Raw genomic sequence first — 16,221 nt, 5'->3', positions numbered from 1 at the left:
GACTTGGCTCAGGCAGCGGACATTCTGTAAAACTCCTCCAACAATGCATAAGAAAAGCAAGGGCATGAAGTAGAGAATCGCCTTCATATGTGCTTACCTACACAAGCCCTGAGTCCCCGGCACCACATAATCCTGGTGTGTTTGGCCTAAGCCTGACATCTCAGCATTGCAGCAGTGAAGGCAGTTGAGTCAGAAGTTCAAGGCCAGCCTGGAGGGTTTTTATAGGGGACAGGCAGAAGAGTAAAAACTCACTTGATACTAGAAAAGAGGTAGAATCATGATTTCTTGAAATACTATTATTAGAGTTTTCTCTTCTTTAGTATTTACTGACTGTTCCATTATATATCTGTTATGTTGCATATTAAATGCACTGCGTGGATCCTAATACTTTTAATGGCATAAGTCACTAACCACAGTTAATATAGTCGTGTTAACTGCAGAAACTGACTGGCCTGTGGGCTAATAAACACCAGCTGTTTTTATCATGGACTCTTCTCAACATCTGTAACCAACTCTTACAGTAGAGTCTTCAAAACACGATGTAGTGTGTCCCTCGTTTGGCACTAGAAGGTGTTACCAAGAGACATGGTGCAAGAATCCATAGTAGGCATTCATTGCACAGCTTGCAGCATCCACCAGTAACACTGTCCTAAAGCTGCCGTGCTGCCCCTGTCAGCACCTACCTCTTCTTCAGTCATTAGCAGAGCTGAAGTGTGCTTTTGGAAACGCGAGTCCTCCATATGGTCGATGCGGCTTCCTTATTGTAATTAGAGCGCCAAGAAGGCGTATCATCGCTCGCTGAGTGACGAAATGTGAAGTGGAAGATGACTCAGTAAACATCCGAAGGAATGTTTGCAAAGTGTGATCCTCAAATCCATTCTGAACCTCAGCTCCCAACCTGTTCCCTGCACAACTGTTTTTAACGACTTGCACTGGGTGTGATGCCATTGTCACCACTGAAACCTTCACCAAACATAGCCCCAGTGAAACTCAGGACTGCACGGACCTCCCAACTGGGCTTTGAATCAAGAGTAGTTTACTTTACCTGAGCAATAGGTTTCTTAAACATAGATCTAACTAGGTTTTACTGCTAGAAAATTCTAGCCCAAACTGGCAAACTCCTAAGAGGCAGCTAGAGAGAAAGGGTGCACCTGTTAGCAGAACTCAGAGTGCTGTCATGGGTAGTGTATTTTTTTGTGAGCAGCACCCTAGAATTGAGTGTGTTGGGGCCCTTTACACTCTGCTATGCACTTTGCAGACTGCGTTCTTCATTCTCTTTCTACCTCCTTTCTTTATCCATCCTTTCTGTTTTTTATTTCTCTAATGGGTCCTTCTCTGTCTTTGTGTGCCGCCCAAGGTCCTTCAGGGAATGAGGTGAAGCAGACATTCATTAACGAGCTCAAAACGCAAATCTTTCTTTGCTCCTGCTACTAATGGCTTCGCATCTGTGCGCGGTCCACAGTGTGTTGATCCTTACCTCCTCTTAGGGGTTGCTCTTGTAGCTCCAATATATTGGTGTTTGATAAGCTGGCATTTCTATAAAATAAGAATATCATATGTAAGCTCCTATGTGAAATGAGAGTCCAATATAGCTATAAACATATGGCTAACACTGTGAAATGTTCTTTTTTTTCTTTTCCTTTCCCAGGGAGTTTTGAAGAAATATGCAAGAACATATGTCCTGTCCTAGGACTCACTGCCAGATTTTTTTCTAAATTGTGGTTTGAGATTTCAGATCATTAACTGGACACATCTGTCTGAGTATGTTTTTCTTTAAATAAAAGAAAAGAGGAAAACTTTGAAGACCACTATCCCGAAAAATATAGTGCAACATTCTTAGTTTTTGTTTGTTTGTTTTGTGTCTTAAATAGTTAATATCTCTGACCCTTAAAACCAGGCAGAAATCCTGCACGCTATGTGCAGTCATTTTTTGTTAGTAGCCATGCATTCCTTGTGTATGGGTGAAAATATGGAATTCATTTTCCTATTTACTTTCTAAGCATGCGTTTGTAAGTGATGCTTAGTAAATCTGTTTTACTAAGGGAAAGAACTTTAAAGCTAGAATAGAAGGAATCATTTTTTAAACTCACTTCTGTTATTAACTCTGCCTGGGCAGGTCATACACCCTAACAGCCCTGGTACCTGTATGTAGAAAATGAATGATAAAAATGCCCCCTTACCTTGCAAGATTACCATGAAACTTGGAGGAGATAATGTACGGGGGAAAGCTTTGGGAAGAGTAAGAGCTATTGAAAACACACTTCCTGTCTGGGAGCAAAACGAGCAGTATACTCGACAGCAAATCACCAATTATCTGCCTTAAACTATCTACCCTGCAAGGATATCAGTGTCTTGCTCTTCTTTGAAATGCATTCTGAGAGCTCATCCCCTCTAGGGATGCTGGGCGCGTGCTTCGAATTGGATGCTCCACAACTCCTCAGGGGCACTTGTGTTTCTTCTCCGTGCTCAGCTCAGGGCTGTCCACTCTGCTGCCAACTCAGTTAGTGTCCTCTGAGTCTAGCCTGCATGTCTCTGCTGCCACCTGTCTCCTTAGCAGAGAGGCATGCGCTTATCTCGGTTGCCATCAGTCCACCCTACAGGTCTCTCCTGTGTCTCTTTGCAGTGTCCTCAAAAACTCCATTCCCTCAAAGAGGGGGTTGTATAGGTTGCTGTTTGCTCACTTGAGCTACAAATGTTTATTCTCATTGGGAGGTGGTCATAAGTTGTTATTGGTCTTATACAGAGAAAAAATTAGGGGAAACACAGGAACATCTCTCTCTGCCTTTATCTTACATACGTAGGCAAGGAGATGGGAGCTGAAAAGAAAGAAAGGGAGATTTAGGAACATAGAGGGAGGATAGAACAAAAGCTAGATGATTGAACCTACTCCTTAACTCAAGGCCTTAATTATTACTTATAATGAAGGTTATGTCTAAGTCATGGCTATAGAATTTAGTATATTGATACAAAACATGGGCAGATTTTAACACAAGAATATATAGCCTAAGTCTAACAGATAGATATAACTCTATCAATATATGAGGTAAAATAGTTGAATAAGGTCTTCGAAAGCCTCAGAGACACACAGAATATGGCATTTAAAGCTGTTCTTACAATCCTAAATTTCTTACAACAAGACAAGTTAACTCCTGACAACACCTAGCTGACCTCAAAGAAGATGATGAGCATCAAAGAGCCTCCTTATGGACATGGCTTCAAAGGTGGCAAAATAGCCACTGGGCAAATGTCCCCGTTCCTGCCACAAACAGAATCTGCCTAAAAATGGGCTACTTAGATGCAGGCAGAGTTGATGGCCACACTCTGCCAACTCGGGGTAAGCAAGTCCTCAATAGTTCCTGCCCTGCGAACAAGTCTGGCAGAGATATTAGGCCAGAAAGCTGAAGATGAGGCTCCAATGTTATAAAGTGTGTTGCATGACTGGTCAGGCAGCAAACTGTCTTAAGTCAATTTGTACATTTTGGAAGCTGCTAACCCACACTGCTGGTTCACTCAGGAATTTAAGTTTTATTCCTTCTCAAGTCTCTGAGGGGCATTGAAGACAAGATAGTACAGTTTTACAACCAAGTTTAGTTGGTTAGGGGACAAGATCATTTTAGATCAAGATTAAGAAGTTAAGCTATTAGAGTTGAGATAGGATAAATATGGAATCTCATTCGGAAATTTAGACCCAACAAGACAGGAAAAACACTTACTTCAAAGGAGACGAATGCAGATGGCCAAGTCACTATGAATGTAACATATATAGTACTCCGTATTCTCATGACTGTCACATGGTTCTCCCTGCTGTATGTAGTTTGTTTTATACATGTGTAATAACATAAGAGTATAAAAAAAATAAAAGACATATATGTGATATAGGAGAAAAAAAACTCCAGTCCCTAGCTTCCGCTTCCTGTTTTGCCTGCTAGACACTGTCAGGGCAAGAGCAGCAGCTAATGCTGAGACAGAGCTATCCTCGGCTTGACAGTCTCCCACCCAGGTCACTGAAATGAGATCACATGGAGCTCCTCTGGCTTTTTACAAGCTGTGAATTCTAGCCATACCATGAGTGCATTAAGGATCATTGGCTATTATAGGACAGGGGGCTGAGGGAAAGGAAAGGTAATATCATGGCTAATGACTGGGCAGCTGTCTCTCACTATAGGGTATCAAGACACTGACTGCCTCACAGAGAAAACTGAAATGAATATACAGAGTTTTTCTATTCTTCATTGTATTTATTATTGGGGGCTCTGTGTAGGTAAGAGAGGACGGAGGGGCGTGCAGGTTGCACTTTATATGTAGAAAACAGAGGAGTTGTGAAATTGCCTCTCCTTCCACCTTTTTGTTGTCTCTGGGGATCCCTTGTACCTACGGCAGCAGTGTGCGAGCCCACGTGCCGAGCAGCCGAGAACGCGTGTTCTGGGCAGGTGATTCCTGCTCTTGGTTGTGTACACTGCAAAAGGCCATGGCTGTTACTGCATCTTCTGTAGCTCTTAGCCCAGGATCCAGCCTGGGAAGATTCTAGAAAACCCTGCTTTGCCGAAACATCCCCCTGGCCTCCAATCCACTGATCATTTGGATATAACCACCCTTCAGAATCCCAGTTCAACCCCCAGAACAAGACTTTAGTCCCAGGAGTTGACGCAGTAAGCCAACTGGAACGGAGCACTCGTCTTAAACCTTGTGCACACGACAGACATCTGTCATGTATTGAGATTGAGCTGAGTCGAGGGGCGGAGCCAAAGCTGCACACTGCCCTTACCTTCCTATTTGCTCTGGTTTCCACATAGTACGTTCAAGCAAGAATTACTGTTAGCAGCCGTACTTTCTCATTACTTAGCTTTGATGTGACAGGTGAGATAGTTGAATTTTATTTTCAGACACAGCCATTAATTCTGTGTTTATCGACTTGATTTTCAACCTCCCCAAAGAACATAAGGTTTATTATTCTCCCTGTCAATAATATTTGACTCATTTGCAGAGAAAACTAGATGGTGTTCTGTGACATCAGACAAGGCTAAAAAAGAGTAGGCCCGTAAACATTTTTAAAACCAAACCGGCAAATATGTGTTGAGAATTGACATAATCATGAAATGCTATTTGGGTAGAACCTAGCTTTTCTGGTGTTTTCCTTGAGCTGATAATAGGATGAGTGAGTTCTGTTACTGCAGATTGAATCTGACCTTCAAGGGAAGACTGACTAATGAGAACATTAGGGGAAAGTAATTAGTGTCTAACAGCGACGGAGAAGGGGCTCAAGCTTTTCAGGGATGGAAGTCTGGGGAAATGATTAGGGCTCAAAGACACTGCAGCTCCATTCCATGTGCCGAGTCCAGAGGAAGACTGTTTTATTAAGAAGGGACCAGTCTACACAGGGGCTAGAATAGGGAGCAAAACCCAGAAGTGGTCATGGTACCCCACAGCTGTCTTTTAGAGAGCAATCCTGAGTCATCCAATAAGTCTGGTCAGCAGTCTTTGCTTCATCCGAGGAAGGCTGTGTGGAGCCTTCAGAAGTGTGTCAGCAGCCATCTTAATAGACTCTACGTTGGCAGAGTAATCTGATTTTAGGACATTTTTGGTGATGACCAGATTACAGAACTTGAGAGCTTTTTTGTTTATTACTTCAAATTAGTATCTTCTATTTCTAATTTAGGTAACATATAAAGTTCTCTAATGCTATTGTTCATCTATACAAAGTATTTTTAGGTCCTAACAAGTGATACTTCCTGAAGAGGCCCTCTCCAGCTCATCTTTCTGGATCTTCGCCAACTACCAGACAGAAACTCCCAGTCTCACGTTGTAAGAGAAAAGTAGACTGGCTGACTCACTGATTGGCTAGGGAAAGTCCCTTAAGTTTTATCCCATGAGCCCATACACTTAACAAGTGGAAATTTAGTAAAAATATTGAAGTTAACGTGCTAGATGTGGTAGTTACTTAAAAACAAATCTTTGAAACTAGCTAAGCTAGAACAGGTAGGCAAAGAGGTCCTGTTGGATTGACTCATGGAAACCAAGATCACACAGGATTGTGAGAGTCATTGGAGATTCAGAAGCAGGACAGGGCAAGGGAAGAAGTGAAGCCATGTGTCTGTTAAACGTTCATACATACTCATTGCCATATACATACACACATACGTACATACACACATACGTATGTGTATATATGTATATATATTTTTTGCGTTCCTCTATAAAAATGATTCTCTCCATGCCAAACCCTTGCCTCACAATGGAAGTATAAAAGAAATTAACTACAGTCACACAAGATCAAAATGCAAAGTGAAGGACTCTGTTGTCCCATCTGGGGCAAGCGTTCCCTACCAGTCCATTCTGCTGCCCCGGAGATGGTGTTATATGGTCTCCTGCTCAGGACTTGCCTTTGAGGAGACAGCACCATGTGATGTGGTTGCTGTAAGCAGTCATCTTAAACTTGAATCCCCTTAACCGTAGAATCTGTTTGGAGTACAAACAGCAAAGAATAAATGGTCTGTTTGGGCATAGTATATGGTTTTACAATATTAGCGGGGAAATACACTCATCAGGAATAATATACATATTAAAATGTTAGAATTGACATATTAAGAGTATGTTAGATTTACTAAGCCCTAAAAGTTTCTTTTTACTTTTTCATTTGTTATTAGATTAACTCGCTCTGTGTGTGTGTGTGTGTGTGTGTGTGTGTGTGATGGTCAGAGGACAGCCTGCAGAAGTTGATTTTCTCCTTCTTATCTCATCAGGAGCCCCCAGCCGTTAATCCAATCCTCCATCCCCAGGCCTTCAAAGCTCCCCACAGGACCAGATACTGAGGAACTCACCTCAGTAGGTGGGACCCTCATCACCCACATCATCTCCAGACACTGGAGAAAGGGGAGGGGCTTGAAGAACAAACGTTCTCCAAAAGGAAGAGAACAGATGTCATGCTGGACACTTGACGGTGACGTGAGGCAAGGTCCCAGTGAATTAGACATAAAGACTGGCCTTCGCTAAACGCCAGCATGGGTTTATGAAGAGAACCCAAACAAAAGTCATATCTTTGAAAGAAGACACAAGCTGTGATAGCCAGTCAGCTCAGCTCAGCAGGATATTTTGTCACGTCTTCAGACCTATGGGGACAAGGTATAGACACACAGGTTGAATGGTAGTGCTGCCAAGTAAAGTAGAGATGGGGCTTGTCACCCTCTTGGGGACAGCAGGTAACTTAAAGCGCAGGGCCTGGGCTTACATTTGGCCACAGGAACAGTAGGCGAGGTGATAGGAAGCGCACTGAGCCAGGCGTCAGCGTGGAGAGCTGGGAGTGGCGCCCATACGCCCATATGCCACAGACGATAAACTCATCCCAGAGATGAGGCCTGCGGGAGTCAGCGTCCAGGGCAATATGTGAAATGCAATGAAAGTGTAAACACAGAACGGGAAACTCTGGCCTTGATAACACCTTAGGGTGGAAAGTTCTAGGGCTTTGGGAGCTAGAATATGATAAAATTACAAAAAGAAAATGTCAGACTAATGTAGTTCTGGTTGAGCCCATGAAAGAATTATACCTAGAGCCTGTCTGGAGCGTTCCACCCTGAAGTTGACCTAGAGTCATCTAATCTTTTCCAGGAGCCACGCTGGTAAAATGCATATCCAGAGAGTAGTAAGGAGGAGTTGACATTCTAGTTTTTGGCATTAAATTTTGTGGTTTTTCTGTGCATGACACATTTGAAGGAGCAGTACCTATCGTGTCCTGAGGTGCTAACTTAGAAGCATTCCATCCACCGTGCTCAGAAGTCATATCCTTGGATAAAGGCCACCACAGTCTGTTTGTTGCGTTTGATGCACTGGGTTTAACGGTGATAACTCTCCTTTCATTGACTGTGTATATTTTGAATGCTAAGTTAAATTTTATGTCTCTGTTACTATTATGTTCAGGAATTTCAGTATAAGCTCCATTTTGGGTGCATTCTAAGCCTTTTTCTCTTCCTTTAATTATTTAAATAAACAGTATTTTTAGATGGAGGCAGGAAAAGCTCCATATTTATTTTTAAATGGAAGAAGGTAGTTAATAAAAAAAAGTCAGTGTTTCTCAAATTATGGGCTTGATTCCTGTGCCTAAAAATTCTTCCCTATTAGATTTAGACTTCCTGCAGAATTAACAAAAGAGAGTCTAAAGTTATGCCTTATTAAAATAAAGACTTGGAGCAGCCAATCTAGAAATAAGACACAGCTCTTAAAGGGCACAAGCTGAGTAACCTCCGCACACAAATCCACACAGCACTGTAGATTAACAATAGTACGTGCAAACCCCAGCCACGTAGAACCTAAACTGTTAGCTTTTTCATAGTCTGCTTAACTAGAGAGCATCCATCAATAGTCTAATTATAAGGCTTTTAAATTACTCTATTTTAGGGGTGTGTGTGTGTGTGTGTGTGTGTGTGTGTGTGTCTGTGTGTCTGTGTGTCTATGTATCTCTGTGTGTGCATGCCTGAGGGAGGTCAGAGGGCATTAGATCCTTTGGAGATGCAATTACAGAAAGTTGTGAGCCTCCTTATGAGGGCACTAGGAACGTAACTCTGGACCTCTGGAAGAGCAGCAAGCACTCTTAACAATAGCACTACCTTCTAGTCCCCGTGACAGGGTTTCACATGAAACTCCAAATTATACCAGAACTATACAGATAGCTCAAGTAAAGAATTAATACGTGTTTCCTTTTTGGTTTTGAAATCGACTTTTGTAAATGACAGAAGTCACTAGAAAATGCTTGGGGGCGCTTGTTCTGGGGATGGCTCAGTGGGTAAGAGTGATTGGTGCCTTCCTTCTGGCTCTGAGTGTGGGGTGCCCTGTCTCCTTGAGTACACTGAACTCTTTCCATCAGCTTCTGAGACATTGGTTTTAGTCCATTTTGTGTTGCTGTAACGGACCACACAGTGAGAAACTTGTCACAATTCTGAGGGCGGAGAAGCTTTAAGACTGACGGACAGACTTCTGGGATGGACCTCCTTGCTGCATCTTCTCATGGGGAAAGATTTAAGAGCATAATCGTTGCTATGTAAATGAGTGAGGAGAAGCAAAAGGAAGGGGCTGATCTCAGGGTTTTGAGAGGCCCACTGTGATGATAACAGAATGACTCACCCTCTAGCCTTGCCTCCCAACAGTCTTGCATTTAGGGCTCAGATTTGCAACACGTAAGTTTTGTGGGCACATTCTCACTACAGAAAATCAGTGCTGTGGTGACTTCCGGTGACTTCCAGTCCTTGTAATGAGTAGTTCCTTCCATGGCATCCTTCTCCTAGTGACTCCTCTCCACCTCAGTGAGCCCCACTTGTCGTCCAGAACCAAACCATGGCGTAAAGCTTCCATGCCATAGATCCTTTCCCTCCTGCAACTCTGTCACCCAGCAGACAGCAAGCTGTGGTCTCTCGGTTACTCCTTCTGTTCCCTGTTGAAATTATGTGGACACTTCTGACCTTGTCCTCTTGGTTTTTCCAGAATTTTCTATTTCTTCATGCTAGGAGATCTTCTGCTACCTTTTTTTTTTTTTTTCTGGAAGGGGAAGGGCTCTTCTTTCACAGAATATGGACCATCTGGACTTATTGGTTCTCAAGGGCATCTCAGAGTAGGATTGTACCGGGTGGACGTACTAAGAGAAGAAAGCACATCAAGTGCCTGTCAAAACCATCATCCCGATCATGATGCAGCTCTTGTGTGTTAGCTGCCGGGAGCATGGTGCTGAATGAAACTAACAAAGCTCTGTCCTTAACAGACCCTGGTCTTGAGCATCTAGAAGGATGGCTTCCTATATAGGGACACAGAACCAAGTAGAATGCCCATCAGTAAGGAAATGACTGAATCGATTACGGAATAGCCCATCCTGGGGAGGATTATACAATAAATGGTTTAAAGCTAAGTGTATACGTGTTCACATATTCATACTCCACCTTCTGTGTGGGTTGCAGGAATTCAATCTGGCTTCCTCAGCAAGCATCGTTATCCTCTGGTCTGTCTCACAGGCCCAGGTCCAAGACTTAGGCTTTCCGGCTTCTGTGTTTTAAACTTTTTACCCTGAAAGAGCATGCGGCCCCTCCCGACTCTGGCTTACCCCCTTTCAGATGTGCTTAGCAAGGCAGCTCTGGCTCTGCACTCTTCATCTGACAGTTCTGAGACTCCTCCTGTTAGGAAAGCCTTCCAGCAACTTTCTTCCTGTTTCAGACATTTTTTGTAGAGTAACCAAAGATCCCTCATTAATCAATCCAGCAGGTCTAGATGATATTGGATCTACACTCATTTGCTAGGAAACTTGGAAGACTTTCCTGTGTCCCTGGTTAGCCTGCTTAATCTTTTTCTAAATATTTTTACTGTCATATTAGACAACAGAATAAATCTCTTTCACTTAAAGCTCAGGTTTCATGAAAGAAAATAAAGTGATATCTGTGTCATAGAAAACAACAAGCTGACAGCCGTAATAGTATCTTTGGCACGCTCAGCACCAATGTACACTCTATTTCTTTTATCACACAGTGTGCTGATACCAAGGAGCTCTATCTGAGTAGCTTTTAAACACCAGCTTCTCTCTTTGATCTGGTGTTTCTGTAGAGATCCAAAGAGCGTCATACTGTTTCCCTAGATAAGTCAATAACAGAGACTCTGAAGCCAAGCATTATAGATTCCCTATGAGTCCATGTGATGAGACTTTCTTCTTGCAGATGCAAGTATTGGCATTATGATGAAAACCTGCTCACTGCAAGCGTCGTCATTGTCTTCCACAATGAAGGATGGTCAACTCTCATGAGGACAGTCCACAGCGTAATCAAAAGGACACCGCGGAAGTACTTAGCAGAAATTGTGTTGATCGATGATTTCAGCAATAAAGGTAATGTCAATAGACTTGACATCTTGGCTATAAAATTTCGGCGATAATAACTCAATTATAAGTAATTATTAAAGTGTGATATCAAAGTAATTGTTTTAAAAATGAAGGGTATCTAGTAATATGCTACCATGTTGTCACTGTGCCAAGAACTGTATATGAATCACTTTGTTTTATGCTAGCAGTAACCTTTAAAATACTGTAATTATCTATACAAGCGACTCAACTCAGAGAACCCACGTGACTTACCAGTAGGAATTAACTGCTAGATCCAAATCCATGGGTTCAAGACTTCCTTCTAACATTATCTGGTGCTGTACCAGTTCTGTGGGGCTTAGGTTTCACAAGAATTGAGTTACAGACATAACTTCATGAAAGACTGGAAAACAGAGCCATGTCTATTTTGCAATTTGCCACCTGAAGCTCCAGTCATAGTTTTGAAACTGAGAGCCACCTGCCTATCGCACAGCCTGCATTCTGCACTTGCACAATAATGCAAACATATTGAATTTGGCCTGAAGATGTGAGTGTATTAGCTACTTTCTTGTTGCTATGACAAAGCGCCCAACAAAAGAAACTTAAGAAAAACGGGTTATTTTGGCTCACAGTTTGAGGGCTCATTGAGCCCACGGAGAGGAAAAGGAGGGAGATAAATGTTAGTGCTCAGCTCATGTTTTCCTTTTCTCCAGTCAAGGACCCAGGTACTCCCTGCATTCAGAGGCCAGACCCTGACAAGTTATCTTACCAACCATCATACTGGCCATGCTGAGCGGCTGGTAGATACCAAACACATCTTCTACAGCTCATTTTATTCTGTATTTGATTTAAAATACTAAATAAAAATGAATTATGAGTCTCTGTGTATTTGTTGGCGGGAGTGGGGGGGTGGATTCCTGTACCCCAGGCTAGCCTTGAACTCTTTGTGTAGCTTGAGATAACCTTATTCCTGACCATCCTGCCTCCACCTCCCAGGCACTGTAATCACAGGCTGGCACCTGGCTCGTTCTTCATTCTTTAAAAGGAGACCATTACAGTATGCGGGAAAGCATTGGGTCATCTTGGTTCAACCTGGCAAGAGAAGTGATCAGGTGGTGCTTTTCTAGAGAAGTGACTTTTTAAAGCTAATTTTGAATAATTTCATTCAATACATTATTGTAAGGTGTATATTCTTAATTACAGAAATGTGCCAGTGATGTTGTAGCCCACATCCTAAGTCAACATGCAAGCTAAATTAGAATGTTGCTCTTTCAATGCGACCCGCATGTTTGTTTGTTTGTTTGTTGCTTGTCACAAAACAATTATAGTTTTTGAACTGACTGAAGTAGTCAACTACTCCACAACAACAGGATGTTTACACTTTGGCAAACAGGTTTTTGTGCATAAGACACGACTACCAAATCTGATGTTTGGGTGGAAGATAGAACATGAGTATTGAAAATATCTTTCAGAATAGCTTTATACAGCTTTCTTCCTCCAAAGCTCAACTTAGAACTCTCAAAGTCTGGATAAACTTTTGCTGTTTCTCCAAGCACGTGACTAGAATCTTGATCTGCACACATACGCTAGCACTAAAAAAAAATCAAGTCATGACTTAATTCCTCCCCCCCTTTTTTTTTTTTTTGCAGCTGATAACTTTTTTTAACTCATCATTTTTCATTATGCTTTGCATTCTTTTTAGCTACCTTAAATATACTTAATTTGGATGTCTTATCTGGGTCACAGTTTTCTGTGACAAATGCTTTTATCAAAAATATTTTTCCCCGCAAGGCAAGCATTTGAAGATAGACTTTAGGGGGCTGAAGAGGCGTCTCAGTGGATAAGAGCACTGGCTGCTCTTGTAGAGGACCAAGGTTTGGTTCACAACACCCGTGTGATAGCTCACCACCACCTGTACCTCCACTTCCGGTTGATCCTACAACCTCCTCAGGCCTCCAGGGACACAGTGCACATGTGGTGCACTTACATGCAGCCAAGCAAACACTCATACACATAAAGTAATAAACACATCTGGGTTTGAAAAAAAGGGGAACAAGATATGCCGTTGAGTGATGCTGTGGACACTACCAACAGTAATTTTTAAGTGTATAAAAAATAAAAATAAAAATTGCTGGGCGCAGTGGCACATGCCTATAATCTCAGCACTCGGGAGGCAAAGGCAGGCGGATCTCTGTGAGTTCGAGGCCAGCCTGGTCTACAAAGCAAGTCCAGGATAGCCAAGGCCACACAAAGAAGCCCTTTCTCAAAAAGAAAAAGAAAAGGATATCTAACTCTGCAAAACTGCTTTCTGAACTCTCTGATTGTACTGATTGTAGGAACTTTATTATTAATAATGAAAAATCAGCATTATAAAGAAAATAGGTACTTCCCTCCCTAAAGTGCGCGTGTATGCCTCTCATGTTACAACTCTGCAGTTCTAAGTCTCACACTCAGGCAGGATCTACTTACCTCACAAAAGGCAGAAACTTCTAGATTCCCCTGGAACACAAGTCCAGAAGGTCTGTTATTAGTGTTTCCAGCTACTAACTTCAGGAAAATTGTAGTTTTTGTTTAGTAAGGCTCAAATAAAAATTTAGTTTGTACCTTGCCCCAAATAGATTTTAAAAGTAAACCTTGAAATGATTTTTTAAGAGACAAAAATAGCATAAAACCTTATGAAGGATCTACCTACCTTTATGCTTCTGGAAATGACAGCATTCTTTCTTAGCAAGAGTTGCGGCTTTTAAACAGAGCAGGCTCCTCCTCCCGCCCATGTATGTCTTCGGCTGAGGCCAAGGTGGCTTCCAGTGGAACAGCCACACACACTTAGCAGTCTTCAGCAGGCAGGGTTTTCTCGGTCCTACCTTAGGGTCTGCAGCCGCTCAGGGTTTTCTCGGTCCTACCTTAGGGTCTGCAGCAACCAAGGGTTTTCTCGGTCCTACCTTAGGGTCTGCAGCAACCAAGGGTTTTCTCGGTCCTACCTTAGGGTCTGCAGCAACCAAGGGTTTTCTTGGTCCTACCTTAGGGTCTGCAGCCGCTGAGGGTTTTCTTGGTCCTACCTTAGGATCTGCAGCCGCTCAGGGTTTTCTCGATCCTACCTTAGGGTCTGCAGCGGCTGAGGGTTTTCTCACTCCTACCTTAGGATCTGCAGCGGCTCAGGGTTTTCTCAGGCCTACCTTAGGTCTGCAGCCGCTCAGGGTTTTCTCGGTCCTACCTTAGGGTCTGCAGCCGCTCAGGGTTTTCCCAGTCCTACCTTAGGGTCTGCAGTGGCTCAGGGTTTTCTCAGGCCTAGCTTAGGGTCTGCAGCCGCTCAGGGTTTTCTGGGTCGCACTGGATCTCATTCAGGACAATCTCTGCTTCCTATCTGATGGGCCTACAGCAGCGTTAGCTGTGTACTGCCTACACAGAGATAGAGAAAAGAGCGGACTGTGGAACACAAGTAGACTCTTGATGCTTCTCCTCACAAGTGGCCCGTGACCTTTCCACACAAGCCTGGGTCACCAACAGCCACAAACCCAGCCTGATAAGCACGGGTTGTAGGAAAGCACTATTCATCTAGAAAGTAACATTGTACCAAATGAGGCATAAACACAGTGCATCGCAGTGTGACGTCACAGAAAAGCCATTTGCTTGACTAAGAGTCTAAATTTGAAAACCATGTCACTCGCTTCTGTACATTAAGATGTGTTTGAGGTTTGTGTTGCAGTAACATGTCCCAAAGACAGCCCTGATGGAATTCAGAAAGACGTTAGAGAATAGGACAGTACAAAGCTTTGAAAGAAAAGGACAGGATTTCTGTTTTAAAAAAGACTAACTTTGAAAGGGAACATCACCAAAATTTTTTAGCAGGAAATATAATTAAGGATGAGCATTCTATTTCTAAGACTCATTAAAAGTTGGTGCCAAAAGCCAGGTGTGGGTGGCACTCGCCTTTAATCCTGGCACTTGGGAGGCAGAGGCAGGCAGATGAGTCCAGGATGCCCAAGTCTACACAGAGAAACCCTGTCTCAAAAAAAAAAGTTAGTACCAAAATGTGTGTGTGTGTGTGTGTGTGTGTGTGTGTGTGAGAGAGAGAGAGAGAGAGAGAGAGAGAGAGAGAGAGAGAGAGAGAGAGAGAGAGAGAACCTATAACAACAGTGCTTAGGAGAGGAGGGATCAAGGATACATGCCTGGGGGCCGGAAAGAGGTTACAAGCATGGCTGCTCTCCCTGAGGACCACAGTTTGGTTCCCAGCAGCCGCGTGGCTCAAAACAATTTGTAACTCCAGTCTTAAGGGACAAGATGCTGTCTTCCAGCCTCCCCCTTGAGCCAGGCACACAAGTGGGGCACAGGTGTGCATGCAGGGTAAACACCATACACATAACCATTGTAAAAACTAAGAGTTCAGGGCCAGCCTTGGCTACATAGTAAATCTGAGGCCAGCCTTGGTTACATGACATTCTTTCTTGCCACCTGCTAATATGTAGAAACAGCAATTTGGGGGGGGGCTTGTACTGATGAGCCAAATCTTTAACAATTTTAGGACAGTTTCTATGTCGTCAGGAAGCATCTCAGCAGGACCCAGGAGCTTGTTCTAACTGGTGAGCCAATTTCCTGAGCTCACAGTGATAAACAAAAGCTGTTACTTTACAATGGGAAGCCACGGTGCAAACTTGGCCAATTGTGCCTGGTTTTCATAACGTGAAATTCCCGCTACTCAATTGCATATGTGTATATTTAATTATAATAATTATAATTTAATTACACACATACTTATAATGCTAAGCTACAGACAAAAACAGGTCTTCTGATTATTACAGGACAACTTGGTGGCTAGAGTTCATCACAGCAAGACTGCTGCTATTTTCTATACATATTATGTTTGGAGAAAGCCCGGAAACAAAATGTTACACATCCTATACCCTATGCAGACTCCAGGGTTGCGGGACATTATCAATAGACTGGGCATCTTCAGAAAGCATGAACTTCCTTCAACTACAAAATATTACATAGTTTTTTCTTTTTAATTCTTAAATCTGACTCTTTTTTCTTTCTTCGAGACAGGATTTCTCTGTGTAGCAACCCTGGCTGTCTTGTGCGCGCTTTGTACACCAGGCTGGCCTCGAACTCACAGAGATCTACCTGCCTCTGCCTCCCTAGAGCTGGGATTAAAGGCGTGTGCCACCATGCCCAGCTTAAATCTGACATTTTTAAGTTTTAATATTCATTTAATGTTCACAGGGATGCTTGATTTTTTTTGTTATGCTACCCAATCCTCTGCCTATATAGTAAGCTTAAAACTTATAACACATTTTGCCTTCCATCTTTCTTTGGTGTGATAGCAGAGGGCTGAACCCAAGGCCTCAGAAAGGCTTTGCACATGGTCTACCACTGAACTATACCCCCAGCCCTTACCCTCC

The 16,221-nt window shown here is 42.9% G+C and overlaps 1 protein-coding gene across 3 annotated transcripts in view; it reads left to right on the top strand.

Annotated features, from left to right (window-relative positions):
• Positions 1-16,221, top strand: part of GALNT7 (polypeptide N-acetylgalactosaminyltransferase 7) — a 127,842-nt gene that overhangs the window by 88,587 nt on the left and 23,034 nt on the right. For all 3 annotated transcript variants that reach the window (XM_084760043.1, XM_084760042.1, XM_084760041.1), the window contains exon 3: positions 10,683-10,849. In XM_084760043.1, the coding sequence (XP_084616169.1) occupies positions 10,683-10,849 (167 nt within the window). The remainder of the gene's footprint in view (positions 1-10,682; positions 10,850-16,221) is intronic.

The sequence above is a fragment of the Acomys minous genome (assembly GCF_964271855.1).
Source record: "Acomys minous genome assembly, chromosome: 15".
In the NCBI taxonomy this organism is placed as follows: domain Eukaryota; kingdom Metazoa; phylum Chordata; class Mammalia; order Rodentia; family Muridae; genus Acomys; species Acomys minous.
The sequence above is the reverse complement of the archived record's forward strand: the minus strand, read 5'-3'. Positions and strand labels throughout refer to the sequence as shown.